Source organism: Lygodium microphyllum, chromosome 17, assembly GCF_053477565.2.
Source record: "Lygodium microphyllum isolate KBCC chromosome 17, Lygodium_microphyllum_v1.1.10, whole genome shotgun sequence".
In the NCBI taxonomy this organism is placed as follows: Eukaryota; Viridiplantae; Streptophyta; class Polypodiopsida; order Schizaeales; family Lygodiaceae; genus Lygodium; species Lygodium microphyllum.
Window position 1 is genome coordinate 140,287,771 of NC_141151.1, and position 19,454 is coordinate 140,307,224.

General features: G+C 40.8%; 1 protein-coding gene across 1 annotated transcript in view; it reads left to right on the forward strand.

Annotated features, from left to right (window-relative positions):
- LOC148022412 (protein ROOT INITIATION DEFECTIVE 3-like) overlaps window positions 1-11,158 on the forward strand; it is a 73,351-nt gene extending 62,193 nt beyond the window's left edge. Inside the window, exons 8-9 of the mRNA XM_087696863.1 lie at window positions 8,905-9,179; window positions 10,772-11,158. Coding sequence (XP_087552989.1) covers window positions 8,905-9,179; window positions 10,772-11,008 — 512 coding nt within the window. The 3' untranslated portion in view covers window positions 11,009-11,158. The remainder of the gene's footprint in view (window positions 1-8,904; window positions 9,180-10,771) is intronic.
- Window positions 11,159-19,454: the final 8,296 nt, after the last annotated feature.

The window sequence follows — 19,454 nt, forward strand, 5'->3', positions numbered from 1 at the left end:
ATGACTCTCTTGTGCCAGAGAGGGAGTGTGAGCGGGTGTTGGTGGGGCTGCAGTGCCTCATCTATATTTTGATACAGGTGCACAGGTTCCAGAGAGGGATGTCCCTGACGCATCGACGGTATCTGGCAGTGAAATCCTAGAGACTGGAGTTGATTTCTGGGTTCATGATGAGCTGTTCTTCTTGACAGAGAGCGAGAGGCTTTCGTCTGGAGCTCACATGAGGGGATACTTTGGTGGTTTGGCCAAAGGCGGGGAATCCATGGTCACATGTTCAGAGACATGTTTGGCAGATTGGCTTTGTATGTCCTGAGTGACATAGGTGACATTACACAGAGAGCTGCTATGATTCTTCTCTATTTTCAGGTGTTGTTGGCACGATCGACATCAACATCAGATACTCTCCGAGGCTTCTTGGTGGTGGGCTGGCCACTCACCGCTTGGACATCCATGGTCCTTCTGGTGTTTCTTTGTTGTGTAGTTTATGACTCTCCATCATTGTACTATTTTATTGTATCCGATCACACATGATCTGAGAGAGGGTGTTAGCAGATATTAGTCAGCTCATGGTGTGAGTCTGTGTGCAGAGGCTGGGCATTTTATGTAGCATTTTATGCAGTATTTTATGGCACATTTTTGTGGCCATTTATGATGTACTTTTAGCATTTATTGCTGGCCGACCAGCATTAAATGCTGGCCGACCTGCATTTTATGCTCCCCACTTTTGTGGCTATTTATAGGGCTCCTCCTCCACAGTCTTTGGTACTTCAGCCATCAGTGGAGATCCTTCTGGGAGAGAGGAGCCGGTGCTGAGGAGCCTACGCAGCCAGTGACTCACCGTTGTATGCTGCTGTCTCGTGTTCGATATGGATTCCATTTCCCGAGCATACATCTGAGTTCTCATCTGTCTACTGTGTTCATTCTTTCTTCTGTCTTGTGTTTCAGCATTTATTTCAGCATATTCTTTACGCTTCCATTGCTGCACCACTTCTGACAATGTGAACATAGGCCTCACACCCAAAGACCCTAAAGTAAGAAACATCGGGCTTAGTCCCAAAGTAAGCCTCAAAAGGGGTCATCCCATCAACGGCCGAAGTGGGGGATCGATTAAGGATATGGACGGCAGTAGCCACAGTCTTGGCCCACAGAACCTGAGGGGTCTGTCGGTGCTCCATCATGGTGCGCGCCATCTCGATCACACTGCGGTTTTTCCGTTCAAGAATGCCATTTTCTCGAGGAGTGTTGGTATTGGCAAACTCCTGGTGAATACCTTTATCTGCACAAAATCGAGCAAACTCATTAGAAACAAATTTACCACCCTTGTCGGATCGCAAGGTCTTCAACTTCCGGCCCGATCGGTTCTTCTCAAAGAGAAGCCAATCCTTGAAGTAGGAGAAAGCTTTTGACTTCAATGCCAAGAAATAGGCCCATGTCATCTTGCTGTAGTCATCTACGATCAACATGAAGTACGAGCTCCCACTCAAGGACTCGTTCCTCATAGGGCCACATAGATCCGTAGATACAAGCTCCATCGGTGAAGTAGATTGCCGCGAAGCTGTGTGGGGAATGGCATCCCTATGCTGCTTCCCCCGAATGCAGGAGACACATGGCTGCTGGCTCACCACTATATCCAGCAACCCTCGAACAAGCTGTCAACGTGACGCTCTCCGAAGATAATCATAGTTGAGGTGACTAAACCGAGCATGCCATAACTCTGACTGTGACTAAGAGGTAAGAAGAAGAGTAGAAAGGGCGGTGGAAGACTTTAATTTATAGATGCCGTTCTCCTCATATCCGGATGATAGAACCTTCCTCGACCCACGATCAAGGACTCGCACCGTAGTACTGTCAAACTCCACCAAAAGGCCAAGGGAGCAAATCTTATGAACTGATAGGAGATGATACCCTAAGCTTGGTACATGCAAAACCTCAAAGGTATGGGTACCACCTCGTCCATCTGGAATAAGCTGCATCTTACCCCGTCCTGCAATAGATACTGAAGAGCTATCTCCAATGAGAATATGCCCACGTGAGGGTCGCAACTGGGCAACACCATCTGATGAAGGAGTCATGTGCCGGGAGGCACCACTATCAACGATCCACTCTGGAGCCTGGGGAGCCGTCATCGCAGCATCAGAAGCATTCGGTGAAGAGTTCTCAATGACAGCTAGATGAAGAAATGTATCTGATGAGGGTGCAGCCACCGCTCCAGAATCCTTTGTGTCCTTCTTGTTGGTGTCCTTCTTGTCTTTGTCAGGGCAATCCTTCTTCCAATGGCCAGTCTTTCCACAGATATGACATGTGGATTCTTTGTCCTTGTCCTTGTCCTTGTCCTTCTTTGACTTGTTATCCCCCTTCTTCTTCTTTTGGTCCTTCCCCTTCTTCTGAGAGGCTTGACCTGTCAGCGCCTCCGACTTGGAAGCATTCTGTCCCTTTAGCTGTTCCTCTTGGTCCAAGACCATAGGAACCAACTCTTCCCACCGAAGAGTAGACTCTCGCCCCGAAGCAATAAGGGCAGAGTAGAATGTACCGAATCGTGGCGGCAACTGGGACAGTAGTGTGATCGCCATGTCTTTGGAGGAAATCGGCTTCCCCGCATTCTGAACCTGCATCTGAAGCTGCCTTAGCTTGTTGATGTGCTCCCACAGCGAAGAAGACTTGTTTACGGACAAAGTCCGCATCTGTACCTCCAAAGAAATCGGCTTCATAAGGGTCATCCGATTGTACATCTGATCAAGCTCCAGCCATATCTCCGGAGCCACCGTCAAGTGCTCGATGTGAGTGATCACGGCTGTAGTACAAGATAGAAAAAGAAAGGAACGAATCCTGGCATTCAGTTTGTCCCAATGAGACTGAGCCTTGGCCAACTCCGCACGAGCATCGGAAGAGAGTTTGGACTCATCTCTTACCGAGGGCCGGTCGATCTCCTCCTGTACAAGCTGCGCCAAATCATAGGACTCAAGGATGGCCAACATCATGATGCGCCAAATGTGGTAGTTGTTGCCGTCGAGCTTCTGATCTGCGGGAAGAGCCGGTAAGACAGGCACCTTCCGGTCCATAATCAATTGGAACTCCAAGTCAATCTCTGTAGACATCATCACCTGTAATGCCTTCACAAACGCAAAAGTAGCCCCCTCTGACTGTGAAAACTCAGCTTGCTAAGGCTCTTCCGCGTCCTGAACCTTCTTCACCCGTCGGAGGCGATGAAAAAGCAAAACCTGCACTTGTAGGCTGAAAACTCAAACTTCCTCTGCGTCAAACAGCAGTAAACAGCAGCAAATCCACCACCTGGACTCCTTTCCTGTGCACCCACACTCGCTTCAGCCTTGTTCCGAGGCGCAGCCCTCCTGCCTGCCCTCAAACGCTGAAAACGCAAATTTGTGTCGCGATAGAAACTCCTCTTCAGGTTGGTTCTGCGCTCAGTCAGCCCTCTAACACTGCTCTGATACCATGTCAGAGTGCAGCGGTGCGGAAGCGTAGGATTGAGAGAGAGAGAACGCAGAGAGAGAAGAGAGAGAAAGAGACAGTGGAAGATGAAGATCTGCTGTATAAAGTGTGCTGAATACAAAGATATGCAGATATCTACACGGGCGCAGTGCGCTGGACTGCGTGTCTCCACCTCGACGATGCAACCTGCTATTCACCTCGAAGTCCGCTGTAGTCTGCAATGTCTCCTGTCTGAAATCTGCGAACAGAGACGGAATCTGCGCGTGCCACCGGTCTGTAATCTGCGAGCAGAGAAGTGTGGGAGACTGCTGGACAGCTCGGCTATTTATAGCCAGAATCTGGGCGAAAAACAGGGCGCCAGAAATAGCCTGTCAGTTGCATTAAATGCAGCCGACTATCTGAACAGGTCGGACTGCCACGTGGCAGTCCGATTGCACACGGACAGCACCTGTCCAACTGCACCTGCTGCACAGGCTGTGATCTCCTCTAACAGAGCTAGCTATGTAGGAAGAGATTAAATCTTTGTATGCTAATGATACTTGGGATCTTGTGTCATTGCCCAAAGGAATAAAGCCTCTTCCAAACAAATGGGTTTATAAAGTAAAGACAGTTGATGGGAAACCCAAGTACAAGGCAAGACTGGTTGCCAAAGGGTATGCATAGAAGGAAGGGATTGACTTCCAAGAGGTCTTCTCACCTGTTGTGAAGATGACTATTTTATGTGTGCTTTTTGCTCTCACTGCTATATTGGATTTAGAGCTGTACCAAATGGATGTGAAAGCAGATTTTTTGCATGGTGACATTGATGAGGAAATCTACATGAAACAGCCCAAGGGCTTTGTAGTTCCTGGAAAAGAGCAATTGGTGTGTAAACTAAAATGCAGCTTGTATGGGTTGAAGCAAGCACCACGGCAGTGGCACAAGAGTTTGACACTTTTATGCTCTCTCATGGGTTTATACGTAGCCATGTAGATCATTGTTTGTACATGAAAAAGGATACAGATGGCAACCCTATCATACTTGTTTTGTATGTGGATGATATGTTGCTAGCTAGGAAAAGATAGACTAGCTTGGATGCTCTCAAAGACCAGCTGAAATCAGCTTTCTCCATGAAAGATTTGGGGAATGCAAAGCATATATTGGGCATGAGGATTTGCAGGGATAGAACGCAAAAAAGTCAAGAGAAGTACATTGAAAAGGTACTAGACAGATTTAACATGGCTGAAGCTAAGCCTCTTGGGATGCCCTTACCTCCATATCTTAAGCTTAGTAAAGCCAACAGCCCAAAAGATGACGTGGAAGCCAATGCGATGAAGGGACTCCCTTATACATCAGCTTGTGGCTCTCTATGTATGCTATGGTCGCTACTCATCCAAACATTGCTCATGCAGTGGGAGTTGTCAGCAGGTTTATGTCAACTTCTGGCAAACCACATTGGGAGACTGTCAAGTGTATTTTTCAATATCTAATGTATGGGCAGGGTGCACTTAGTCTGTAGGGTTATTGTGATGCAGACATGGCAGGTGACTTGGAATTTCGCAGGTCCACTAGTGGGTATGTCTTTATAGTTATTGGTGGGGCCGTTTCTTGATGTTCCAGGTTGCAGAACATCGTAGCATCGAGTACTAATGAAGCTGAATATATATCAACTACTGAAGCTTCTAAGGAAGCTATATGGTTGAGTAGACTTGCAGAGGATCTCGACATGCCTACGAGTACTCGAGTGTTGGGATGTGATAGCCAGAGTGCTGTGTATTTGGCTAAGAATGCCATGTATCATTCATGCACAAAGCATATAGATGTGCGATATCACTTTATCTTTTGCATGGCTGGAATTTGGAAAAGGGGGGTGGGGTGAGGTATCCAAGGCTTCCCACCCCCCCAAAAAGCGCAACAGTGCAGGAAAAGCGAGAAACACGGGATGCGGGGGCGCAGGAAACGCGGAACGAGGACGCGCAGGCGAGGTGGTTGAAAGAGGCCGGTTTTAACGTATGAAATCGTATCGTACGGATTGTTCCGTACCATGTACGGAGGCAACTATGGTGGGAGCTAGCTATGTAGGAAGAGATTAAATCTTTGTATGCTAATGATACTTGGGATCTTGTGTCATTGCCCAAAGGAATAAAGCCTCTTCCAAACAAATGGGTTTATAAAGTAAAGACAGTTGATGGGAAACCCAAGTACAAGGCAAGACTGGTTGCCAAAGGGTATGCATAGAAGGAAGGGATTGATTTCCAAGAGGTCTTCTCACTTGTTGTGAAGATGACCACTTTATGTGTGCTTTTTGCTCTTACTGCTGTATTGGATTTAGAGCTGTACCAAATGGATGTGAAAACAGATTTTTTGCATGGTGATATTGATGAGGAAATCTACATGAAACAGCTCGAGAGCTTTGTAGTTCCTGGAAAAGAGCAATTGATATGTAAACTAAAATGCAGCTTGTATGGGTTGAAGCAAGCACCACGGCAGCATATATTGGGCATGAGGATTTGCAGGGATAGAGCGCAAAAAAGTCAAGAGAAGTACATTGAAAAGGTACTAGACAGATTTAACATGGCTGAAGCTAAGCCTCTTGGGACGCCCTTACCTCCATATCTTAAGCTTAGTAAAGCCAACAGCCCAAAAGATGACATGGAAGCCAATGCGATGAAGGGACTCCCTTATACATCCCTTATACATCAGCTTGTGGCTCTCTATGTATGCTATGGTCGCTACTCATCCAAACATTGCTCATGCAGTGGGAGTTGTCAGCAGGTTTATGTCAACTCCTGGCAAACCACATTGGGAGGCTGTCAAGTGTATTTTTCGATATCTAAGGTATGGGCAGGGTGCACTTAGTCTGCAGGGTTATTGTGATGCAGACATGGCAGGTGACTTGGATACTCGCAGGTCCACTAGTGGGTATGTCTTTATAGTTATGGTGGGGCCGTTTCTTGATGTTCCAGGTTGCAGAACATCGTAGCATCGAGTACTAATGAAGCTGAATATATATTAGCTATTGAAGCTTCTAAGGAAGCTATATGGTTGAGTAGACTTGCAAAGGATCTCGACATGCCTATGAGTACTCGAGTGTTGGGATGTGATAGCCAGAGTGTTGTGTATTTGGCTAAGAATGCCATGTATCATTCATGCACACAACATATAGATGTGCGATATCACTTTATCAGATAGATTCTGGAAGATGGTCTAATCACATTGACCAAGATCAAAACACAGGACAACCTTGCAGATGTTGTCACTAAAAGTTTAAGCAAGGCTTAGCACGAGCATTGCATAGGACTAGTGGGAGTTGGTTAAAGGTTCACTTCGAACCTTTAAGTGGGAGGTTGTTGGGATGTAAAGGTCCTTTATTCACTTCTCCGTGTATTATATACGTGTATTATTAGTTGTACAAGTGAATGCACCCTTATGAGCCCTAAGTATAAATACATTTTATTCTTTGTGTACCAACACATTGTTGGTACACCCAAATCAGATTGTACTCTCTCTTTGTTGCTCTTACTCACCTGCACACTTCTCCCGTTGCAAATCCTTACGCTTCCTCTATCCACACGCTCAACATGCTTCGACTGTTGGTCTCTTGATGTATGTTATGGTTGCTATACGTCATAACATTTCATTTGCGGTGGGAGTGGTTAGCAGATACATGGCATATCCTGGCAAAAAGCATTGGGAAGCAGTGAAGGGTATCATGAGATACCTTAAGGGCACAAAGGATTTGTGTATTTGCTTTGGTGAGCAGAAGTCATCTGTTGTCGGTTTCACGGATGCAAACTATGTTGGCCATCTTGACTGTAGGAAGTCTATTTAGGATATGTGTTCATGTTCACAGGAGGAACAGTCCCTTGGATATCTAGGCTGCAAAAGTGTGTTGCATTGTCTACTACAGAGGCAGAATATGTGGCTGCCACAAAGGCATGCAAAAAGGCTTTATGGCTTTCACGTCTTGTGTGAGAGCTTGGGATTACAGAGGTTCCTATTCTCACTGTGACAGTCAGAGTGCTATCATGCTAGCACGGAATCCTGTCTTTCATGCAAAGACAAAGCACATACAGGTGAAGTATCACTTTATCAGGGATGTACTCGACAACAAAGGCATTGAGCTTGTCAAGGTACATACAGATGATAACCGTACAGGCCTTCTTATGAAGGGTCTTCCAGCCGAGCAGTTTGCTCATTGCCACCAGATGATGGGGGTTGGATAGTATATGTCTTTCAGCTTTGTACACACATAGACTTAGCTGATTCTTTCCTCTACCTTCATGCATGTTGCCTTTAGGTGGGAGGTTGTTGGAAATAAAGGCTCACCGTGCCTTTTTACCGAGTTCGGGTGTGTGGGTGTGAACACACCCTTCACTTGTTGTACTTTATATATATATTCAAAACCTAAAAGTGGTACACTAGTCTTTGTACCGAACATCAAGTGTCGTGCTCACTCTCTACTGCTCTCAACTCTCTGCACATTCACTCTCAGCTTCGAAAACATCACATCACTTCATACTTATCAGATGCATGTGCTGAAGTGAGGCATACCAACAATGTGGAAACATCTAATGTACATTTGCTTTGATTGAGAGATGGTTGTGAGCTGTGAAGGCTTTATAATGTTTTTCAGTGTGATAGCACTTGAAGACTTTGTGAAGATCCCTATACCTTTGCATGCAGCAATACTTGTCTTTATCTTCAATTTTGGTCTAATGGGAAAAGACAAACAATGAGGTGCTAGATGTATTGGAAAATCGTATTGTGCTTTGTAGTTCAAAACTTTTGGAAGAATGATTATAAGAATCGTTTATGGTAGACTTGGTTCTTTTTATATGCAACTAGATGGAGTGGAACTGGAGTCTTGTTATGAGTGGTGCAGGTATACTAAGGCTTGAACATTTTGCAATACATGGTTCTCTCCTCTAGGGATACTCTCTGTCTCCTCCCTCTTTAGAGATTGCAATATTCACTTGCTCACATTGCATTGGAGAAGCAGAATTTTCTTGGTGTAAAAAAGCCAAGATCTTGTATAAAGTTTTTGGCCAGTTGGAGAGTCTTGGATAAGAAACAAGGACAAAGCTGGACTTGGATGAGGAAAGACCCTGCGAACAGATGTATTACTGCCCCTGAGCGCTCTTAAGCAAATGCTCCAAAATATTTTTGTCCATTGCTTATTTGATACAGGCGTTCGCTCTGTTGGAAGTTCTCTCTCTCTTTGTTTCTTTGTGCTCTTTTGCTACAAGTGCATGTGTTGTTTTGGGGTGGGTTTGGGTTGTTTGTGGAGAAAGAGAGTGCTGTAAATGGAAATGTGAAACTGAAGCTATCATCCTTTTGCTTCATGTTAGATATACCACACATTAGGAAGTGGTGATACTATTCATGTCATAACTTTATTTTCAAAAGTCTCTTTGGAAGCGATGATTTAAGTTTTATGACCTGGGGGATAATGTTCTAGCAATTGTTTTCACTGCACAGGTCCTGTCAGTAACCTGCTGGTCATTCCACGACCAGCCATACTGCAGCATGGGTTACTTGTTGATCCTCAAGGTGGGCTGATGAATAGGCGCACGTCAATGCTGTCAGCTGCACCGTTAAGCAAGTACATTGCAGCTGATTCGACTTCTCAAGATCTCAACTTCTGCAAGGGAACTGTGGTAGTGGTTCCTTCAGAATGCTGTGCAGATAGTAACGTTTTGGATAGATACACTCATAGTCTGAAGGCAATGGAGCGCCAAATGAAGGAATTCGAGGTGGGGCTAATCATAGGAAGTAAATTTCTTCGTAAATTAGTTTGGTCATCTCAATTATTCTTTTTTGAATGTCTTAATTTACTCTAAAGATTCTTCTTTTGTCAATCCTAAAAATGTAGTTTACATTTCTCTTTATTGCAACTCCTGCCAAGTTAAATGCTTTGTGTCTCATGTTTGGTACAATGGAAAATAATTGTTGAATTATTGATAGGGTGGCATTAAAGTATTACAAAGGCAATTAATCTGTTTTTAAGTACAGATACAACATTAGGGTGAGAAATTTGCCCGGCTCCTCCATGAAAATCTCTGTAGTATCAACAAGTGTTTCAAAGGAGTCAGTAAAAGACAGATGGTTATAGAGAAGTCTTCAGTTAGCATCATGAGGGCAATACATGTAACACACTGAAGCACTCTAAGCTGGTTGAATTTCTTAGGAGACTTATATATGTGGAAGTCTATTGACATGTGTTTAGTTTTATTTTTGCTAACTTTTGCAGACTTCTACGCTTTGTTTTTCTTTTCACTTGGATTCTTTCTCAGCAAAAACAGATCCACAGTATTACTACATTACTTTCTTCCTTGTCTTGTTGCATGGACATGTGCTTGCAAGTACTTAAACTTAAGCTGGATTTCATCAAAAATGAAATTTTGTTCAGAATAAGCTGATGAGGCAAACTCCATGCTAGTCTGAAATTCTAGGAAGCATTAGTTGGTGATTATTACCACCAAATTATTGGCTCAAAGTTAATGCACTTGGTTTAGTAAATCAACTATTGATTTTGGGGTGCATTCTCAACACACTATAAAAGCTGATGCTTGGACTGCAATGTAGTGGTCATTCAAGGTTGCCAAACTCATTGAGGACTCGAAAGTTTGGAGAGCTGGTTGGAAAGGTGAGTTGGTTCAAACCTACGAAAGATGGGGATGCTTGGGCTAGTGCCTAAGATTGTGTCTAGCAACAAGCATATGTAAATATTTTTGAAGGATGCATCATGAGCAAAGTGCAGGTGGATGCGCTGAAGTCTCAAATTGACTTAACTGCCATTTTATTCCTTAACCCAAGCTTGCTTTGACAGTTACAAAACCATGTGGGATCATCCTAATTGTCTTGAATATACTACTGTGCATATGCTAAAGTAGGCAACCCAAACCTGTAGATTACTAAAAAACCTAGATTAATAAACTCCATGTTAGTGTATTTTCATCACAGTTGAGAGAATGCTTTTCTAACGTTTTGAAGCTTGGAAGCTGTTGTGCAAGAGGTCCATTCAAGTGTCCTGCTTGGGCTACTGGAAGAATGCCTTGGGCATTGACTTCTTGATGGGCTTGGAGTCATGTCAAGCTTGTTGGAAATCCTACTCTATCCTCTGCCTATTTCTTTTAGCTTGATAAGTGATGGAGCTTGGTTTCTTCTTGTGTTCACCATGGCTGAACAGAGGGAAAAGAGGGAGGAGTAAAATGAGGCTTAGAGTGAAATTACCTCGTTGACCTTGAAGTTAAAAGACTCCAAATTGGTTCCCCTATAAAACTAGTTTATTATTGTGTTAAACTGCCAGCTTGGATTAACATGTATCTGTTGTGGATATTTGCAGCAACAGGGATCAACTGCTGCCATGCAATTGGAGCTTGAGAGATTACGGTCCGATAGAAGGCGAGCACTCATTATGATTCAGCAGTGGCAGCAGGTCCATCAGGATCTTTATTATTTTTGTGTGGAAGAGCTGATGGGTGGGAATAAAGAAAGAGAAGGTGAAGATGATACAGAGAAAGAGCGTGAGCGCGAAAAGGGTAAGAAGGGAAGAACTAAAGTGGCATCTAAGGCAAGGTGAATATTTGTAATTCATCTGGTGGAAAGATTGGACCTGATATGAGAAAAATGTAAATCAGTATTTAAAGTTTGAGGCAATTTTGTCTATTGAGTGTCTCAAATAGTAGCTTTAATATACAATCAAGATGCTGAAAATCATGGTTTCATGTTTTTTCCTCTGGTGCTAATACTAGATTTAGTGAAGTTGCATTTTAGTAAATGAGTGAAATACACATTTTGCTTTTTAGGCACACAAGCGAGTCAAATGTAGCTATCTGTTTCTGTTTCTTATGGAGATGTCTATCATAACTTCTTAGAAGTCAGCTTTGCTTTTATTCTTGAGGTTTTCTTCCAGTTATAGGACTCCTATTTGTCAAATGTTTATAGGTCTCTTGCATATTGTATAGCTGCATAAAAATAAGTGACTCCTATTTGACAAATGTTTAGAGCATGTAGAACCATATGCATACAACAGTTGTCAGATATTTTGTATTTATGAAATCAAAAACTGAGCTTTAAGTCTGAGAATATATGCGTATTTGCAGGCTTAGGCTTGATATTGTTTGGTGTGAATGGGATTATTCCAAACTGTATAGAGGTGGGCGGTATTTTTCTGAATTGTTCAAGTGGAATTGCGCAGAAAAAGAAGGGAAGATGTTTAAATGCATATAGAAGTTGCATGATGACATGTGAGGCACAAAAAAAGGATATCATGTACTTGGCATGGGGTACATGACACAATACAACTAGTTGGTGATGATTTTGGAAAAAGTGAGCTGAGTATATTTTTTGGGTGTGAGCTTGTTTGTGGATCCACAAATAGTACGTACTATGTGTGAATCTATTTATTGTGTAAATGGTCTCTTATTCAACATTGCTTGAAGCATTTGAATGATTGGTCTCTTGGTGTCACAATAATGGCAGGGTTGATGAATACATTTGAAAGGTGCATGCAGCCTTTTACCCTACATGATCACCATGAAAACAAAAGTTAAATAAGCCTCTGTGTGTGTGTGCATATGATGATAATGTTCACTGGTCTTTCGATGGTAGTGACCATACCAGGCTTTTTGGGAATTATGTGCTTGCTTCATTAATGAAAAAAGTGAGTCTGAATTCACAACTAGTTTACTATGAAGTGGTCTTTAGATGGCATATTAAAAGCATGTTCAACTTGTCGGGGATGCTGTACCGGCTGGATAAGATGCGGTTCTGATGAATCATGAATCTTGACTGAAAAGTGTAGCCCTTAATGTCGGTGAATGCTACACTCTGTAATGTGAGGAAGAGGGAAACCATTCAAGTGCAATGCTATGTCGCCCTTGGTGATTGGATTGGCGAATTCTATGTTTGCAGGGTAGAACATGATGTCCATTCAGAACTTTACCCTATTCAACTTTGTAATAGTTGGAAGAGGGAGGCAATTCCATGTATATAAGATCTGTATTGATTTGTACATACTGAGAATGTGAGGTAGGTTTAGGCAAATCAACTGGCTGGTGTGCCAACCTATTTTAAAAGGTGGTCCGGTTTTAGCATTCATTATGAATCCAAAGCAGGTTTGGGTATCTGTGCAATGGATCTCTCTCAAGTTTACAGGCCTTTGCCTAAGACGAGGACTTGGTCATTGATGGAGCTTCATATAGCTCCTCTCCTACAATCTCACCAAGAACTGGTGCCTATGCCTAAGACAAGGACTTGGTCATTGATGGAGCTGCATATAGCTCCTCTCCTACAATCTCACCAAGAACTGGTGGCTGATTGTGGATTAGTTGGGAGATGATCATACCTAATAGTAGCTTGATCACCTTCCAACTACTGTTCCATGATATAAGCTTTGTTCCCATATAAATATAGCAGAAAATAATGTAGGAACAAACATCTCATCGAAGAGTTCCATTCGCAACCCACGGAAAGTTGTGGGCACAATGCCTAGTGCTTATACCTCTTGTTAAGCATGCCCTTCGAATGGAGATTCAAGGCATTGCAGCAGCTGTGGTAGTTTGTGCATGCAATTTGATACCTTGCTAGTGCTCTTGCAAGAAAGGGTGGGGGTAGTTAGATCTTGACTTGCGTGGTGGTTGGTATTGACTTTGAGAGCTCTTTATTATGTCCAATAGACATTGACTGTGTACTTTCCCATCGCTAAAAGTTGGCTTGTGATGTCTTGGAGATTTGGCCCTTGTTTCAGTGTTAACCAATTGAGTTGGTCCATCAAGATTGAGCTAGTACCAATTGGCCAAGGAGTGACCAATCATGATGGGGATGTAGCTATCCATATCCCTCAAATCTTTTGCTTTCAAGGTTCATAGAATAGCATTGGTTGCCCTACTAGTTTGGAAGCCCTTGTGTGTGGCTTGATTTAACATACATTTGTATCTTGTTGCATGGGAACATGCTCTACAATGGCCATCATGATCTTGTGCTATGGCATCTCATTGTGTTTGTGTAAAGGCATGTGAGTTGTGTTTCATATGATGAGGTGCTTCGTACAAAGTGGCACATGATTCCCAATGGAGTTGTAATGGAATGGTTTGTGGATCAAGTTGTTTGGGTGAGAGGGTTTAAACCTTGTGCTTTGCATCTGTCGAGATGTAAGAAAATATCTATTTGCATCCATAGTAGTATGCCGTTGGCTCAATGTCACAAGGATTCATATAAAGTGTGCTTCAATTCTTGCACTTGGACTATTCTTCTTAAACAAGATGGCAACTACACTTGATATGTCTTTTGGACATGGTTGGGGTTGATGCACTAGCACCAATAGTAATCGTTTGTTGTGCCACTTGTGTAATTGTGTATACATGGTGTCATGCACGAGAGGCATATGGCTTTCTTTTGTGTGCATGCAAGTGCCTATGCACCTCCATGCTTATGCATATGGATATGTAATCATTGTCTAGTAGAGGGCATTCAATGTGTGTGTATCAAATGAACCTCTTTTTGTCCCTCTTATGAAAAGCTTTGTGCACATTATTTTGCTAAACTAAAAGTGAAGTCATTAGAAATAAAAAATGTAGGAAGGTTACGGTGTAACTTAAAAATATGGAAATTAAAAGAGCTAAGAGATGAAAGTGAAGTCATTAGAAAGAAAAAATGTAAGAAGGTTCCTTGTTTGTTTAGAGGCAAAGGGTTTAACTTAAAAATATGGAAATTAAAAGAGCTTACATACGAAAGCCTTGTTGCTAGGTAACTTAATAGGGATTGTGATTGCTTTTTATAGTAAATGCTAAGCAATTAGCAAACATATGTACAATTTTTGATACTATAGAGAGCAATAGGATACATAAAAAATAATTGTTGTCTTCCCTAGGCAGTTAACTATCATAGTATACCTACACGAGTTCACCTCTTGATATTACAAAAGAATTGTGCATATGTGAGCTATAGCTATTTGACGCTAAATTGCTCTTGTCAAGAATATGGGGAACAAGACCTTTTTGTTGTTAGAAGAATCATAGACAAATAGACACACAAGATGTATTTTTATGGAATCCCTAAACATGCACATACATGCATATAAAGAGAATACATAGGTGTTGGTGTACACAAACGGTGAACCAAATAGGCATGGTGCGCACGCACACGCACACGCACACGCACACGCACACGCACACGCACACGCACACGCACACACACACACACACACACACACACACACACACATTGCATGAATAACTTCTAAATGCATGTGTGCATACAAAGAAACTCACTTATACATGTGCATGGGTTTCCCCAAGTTGTATGTCCATAGGCATACATTGCTTTGTTAACAAGTACAAATGCATTGGACAAAATTGAACTATGCACCTTTGTTAAGAGCATGGTTTCATGTGCACAAGCGATTGACAATTGTGTCAAGAGAGAATCTCTCTTCCTCTTATGTAGATGCCACAAATTTGTTATGATGAAATATGTGTCTCAAGCATGTGTGAATGTGCCACACTATTATTTATGTACATGTGTCAAAATCATGGTCACATGTATATTGATTGTTGTTGATTATAACAAATGTGTTAGATGGATCAATGAACATTTATTGGCCCCTAGCACATGTACTAACTTAGTGTTAATTCATGCATATCTACTTGGTCTAGCTTATTTTCAATGTGCAACATATACACAAAGGGTTCATTTTTTAGCTTTTATTTCTAAAATTGAATATGGAATGAAAATCTACATGTTTTGATTGGTTATTTAATTTAAAAGAGAATGTACTTATCCCAATCGAGGGGAACAAGCCATTCAACAAAGAGATGCAGGAGCTTTAGAGGCTTGGTTCAATCAGGCTGCTGAGTATTGGAAACAAGCAATAGCACTTTCCCCAGGTAATTACATTGAAGCACAAAATTGGTTAAAAATTACAGGTCGTTATTCGGGGGGGGGGGGGGGGGGGGGGGGGTTACGTGAGTTTCCCTATAATCCTAGTACCAATTTAGTGATGGAAATGCAAGTTTGTACCTGATATAATCACAAGCAAATCTTAAATAGTTTGCTTAGTGCTATGTCAAACAAAGGATGGAAAAAAAGAAAGAAGAAAATGATGGGTAAGGTACAAAGTAAGTTCGAAAATTCATTTGAGTGAAAGTATACCCTTTGTCTATATTTTGAATAGACTATATTGACTATAGTTATTTTATAAAGTGAGATCTTTTGAAATTTTAGCTTTAATTTCTTACAACTAATATTTTATTTAATTTTACATGTTTTGATTGTTTATTAAACTATGAAAAGCACTTTAGTTAAAGTGTACATGTTGTCTATCTTTTGAATATAGGCTTTGTACCACAATTTCAAATTTATTGTAATTGTTGTGAAGTAATGTGATTTTTAAATTCACATTTTTAAATGGATTAATTAATTGTGTGCATATAGGCACACACATGTTTGCTTGAGTAGGCACATATACAGAAATTGTCCTTGCTCCCTCCCTCCCTTTAGTTCATGATTGCCTAGCTCAAGAAAAACTTTGTATATGCTACATTAATATGTTTTATGACTTTTATTTAGATTAGGTACTTGTGAATGATTGATATTACATAAACTTTGACCTTAGTTATTTTTATTTTAAATCAGCCCATCGAAAAAAATTTGAGTTATATATTTATGTCTTTCATATGAAAGATTGACTAGTAATTGGATTATACCATGCTTGTTGCTTCAAATGCTAAAAGGAAAATAATTGGTCAAAACTTAATCTACATATCGTTTAGTGTGCAATAGTCTTTACCTATATTTACGTATCAAGTGTTGTCACTTTATGTGGACTGCCATTTCTCATTCTTCAACTACTTACAAGGCTATTCAAGTTCGAATGTGAACATTTTGTAAAAATACATTTCATAAGCACTACTAAGGTTCATGTTTTTTAGAGCTTGCTTGTTGAGGCACTTGCTAAAGATTAATGAACATATGCTTAAAGGCATATTTACAATTTTGGATTCAAGTAGTTATCTTCCTTGTAACTTGCTTGCTAACAGTTTAGTGAAAGTAATCTTGAAGACAAATTTGTAAATTCGATATCAATTGGTCATCAATGGTATTCTAGGTTCACACTTCAAAGCATGATCACAATGTTGTTGACCAGAAGGTTTCCTTCTAAGAAAACAATATCCATTACTAGGTCCCAAGATGGAATCAAAAGTGTGATCACAATGTTGTTGAGCATAAGGTTACCTTCTAAAAGCATATGCATTAGTAGGTCCCCATATAATGGATGAACTCAATGTTTGAAAATAACGTAATGAGTTTATTATTGGTAGTTCCATTGTCTATGATGTTAAAGGGGTCGAAGACTAACATTGTATAAAAACTTGAGTTGATATGAAATATAGTTTTGTCATAGATAATCCGAATATGGTATGTTTTCAATATTATAAAATGTTCAAAAAACCCTTAAATAAACAAGGAAAAAGATAGTGCATATACCTCCCATATGAAAAGACAAAATACTCTTTGAATCCATGCAAATTCTATGTCTATTTTCTAAAACGGTTTGAATGAGTCCTAATAAATTTTCAATTTTCATCCTAATGAACTTTGGAAAGAAATAGCAAACTAGCCAATATTAACCAAAAGTAATCTTTGAATCACATGCTCAAAGATTTCTATACGAGCACCCTTGGCTCATTGTAATAAACTTCAAGCAATACAACTTCGAGTCATCTCATAATTTTGCCTTTAAGCCCATTGCTTTCAATTTCTTATTTCATCTATGTAGACAATCATGTTCTACTTAGTTTTTCATTTGCCATGGTTAAGATATAGCTCTAGTTCCATGATATATTTATCATGGCACCATTGTGAGCTATAACTAAACTAAGTGTGGATTTAATGAAGCTTGTTTGTAGTATAAGTTGAAGACAACATTTTCATCTTCACCTCTTTTTAATATACTTCACAATAAACTGTGTGGGGGAGTTGTTGTTTTTCTAAGACACATGGAAGAAAATAACAAAGAGAAAAGAGAAGCACAAGGAAGTGAATGGAGACAATGAAGGGAAGAGTTTAAGGAAAGCTTGAAGTAAAAGTCATTAGCTAGAGTGAAGATACATGAGTTGCTTATGAAGAGTGCAAGAAGAAATGCTTTTGCCAAGATATTCCATCAAGCTAATAACCACTTTTGAGCCCTACATATTGGAGCCATTGTTCTTACCATAGCTATAAGGAAAAACCATACTACTCATGGAGAACCCTAGAACACTTCTGTAGAAAACATAAGAAGCTTGTTGTGAGGACAATCCAATTCCCGCTTGCCTAAAAAGACAACCACTCTCTATTGCCTCATGCCATGACAAAATAAATAGGTTAGTTTCTATCCAAAGTCTTGATTGTGACTTCTGAAAATATTTTACAATGATGTGTGCATCCATAAATTGGGTGGTAGGTGGGGAAAAGGTGTATCCATAAAGTAGGATCCATTAAAGTGAGAGGGAGGTGGATGGATAGGGTTGTTAGGGAGTAGGAATTATTGAATTAAATATCTTCCATCAACATGTAGGATATTAAATATCCTCCAACACGGTTCCCCTTAACTCATAACTTGCATGTTTCACTTTAACTCTCCATCCACATGGTCCACTTGACCCACCAACCACCACCCAAGAATATTGCCAAGTATATTTCCCAAATCCCCATAACTCACCACTCAATGTATACAATTTATTCTTTCCCTCTTGACCATCAAGTTCCCATAGGCCATCTCATAACCTAATCTTCAAGGTTAGATCCCTTCTAATGTCTACTTTGGGAACCCTACCAATACCTAGTTCCCATCTGATATTCAAGGTTAGACCCCTTTTAGTGTCTACTGCAAGAACCTTGCCAATGCCCAATTTCCAACATGGCTTCTCCTCATTTGGGAGCCTTACAACATCAGAACTTGGATAATAGGTAGGTCAATTGAGAGGTGAGTATTTTGACTACTTCCAACAGATTGAGCCTCACCCTTGCTAGTGGGTCTTTTGGCGTTGATATAAAAAAGAGGGGGGTGACAATTGATCTTTGTCTAAGTAGGTGGGGATAAAATTAGAAGAATGAGAAGCCTAAGATAATTTATAGTGATAATGAAAGTGTGTCCAAGGTAATCAGTGAAGTATTTAATAAAGGTGTAGAAGGAAAGGATAAGATCTCAAAGATTGAACAAAATATAGAAGTCAAAGGTTAGATCCTATTTATAATCTTTGAGAAGTTATCACCCCCATCCACTTGTGTTTTAAGAGCAAGGTTGTACCGGCATGGATATGGGCAATACAATGCATCCATTTTGATGTTGCAAAAGAAACAAATATAGAGCACCACCCTAGACCTAGGTATGTAACAAAAATTATGACTCACCTAAAAAATTATGACTCACCAAAAGAACAATGATACCATGGTTAGTGCTCACATATTGAAACATACATATCAAGTGCATAGTTTTGTATAGCTTAGGAACAAGATACAACATCATAGCCTTTATGGTGATGATTATGGATGTTAGAGGTGGTGATAGTTAGTAGCCTTTAAAGCTAGGAGCTACCAGTGATGCATTAATGAGCCAACGGATGAAAGAGCAGTGAAGACCATTTGGCATGGCACATGGATGAAGAGAATGTCATAACAAGTAGTGGGCTATATAAGGAAGGGAGCAAGGAGATCAAGGGTTGCACAGTCCAAGAATTCAAGGGTCAAGTATCCAAGGGAAATTAGGATTCAAAGGCAAAGGGCTCCCATGCTTGATTGTTAGACCTTTCATGAGTCCGTTTGGTTAGTGTCTTGACATCCTGAGTGCTATCTAGCAATAGAGCTAGTTCTTGTTTTGTCCTTAGTCATGACATTTGGTAGTAGTATTGCCATTGTTTTGTATTTTTCAATTGTGTCTTGTATTCATGAGGGTTCTATGATCCCTTGGTAGTTATTTCCAGAGTATTGTGTCAATATCACTTTTTATCTGTGCTAAAATAGTTTAATCATTCTTTTCATATAGA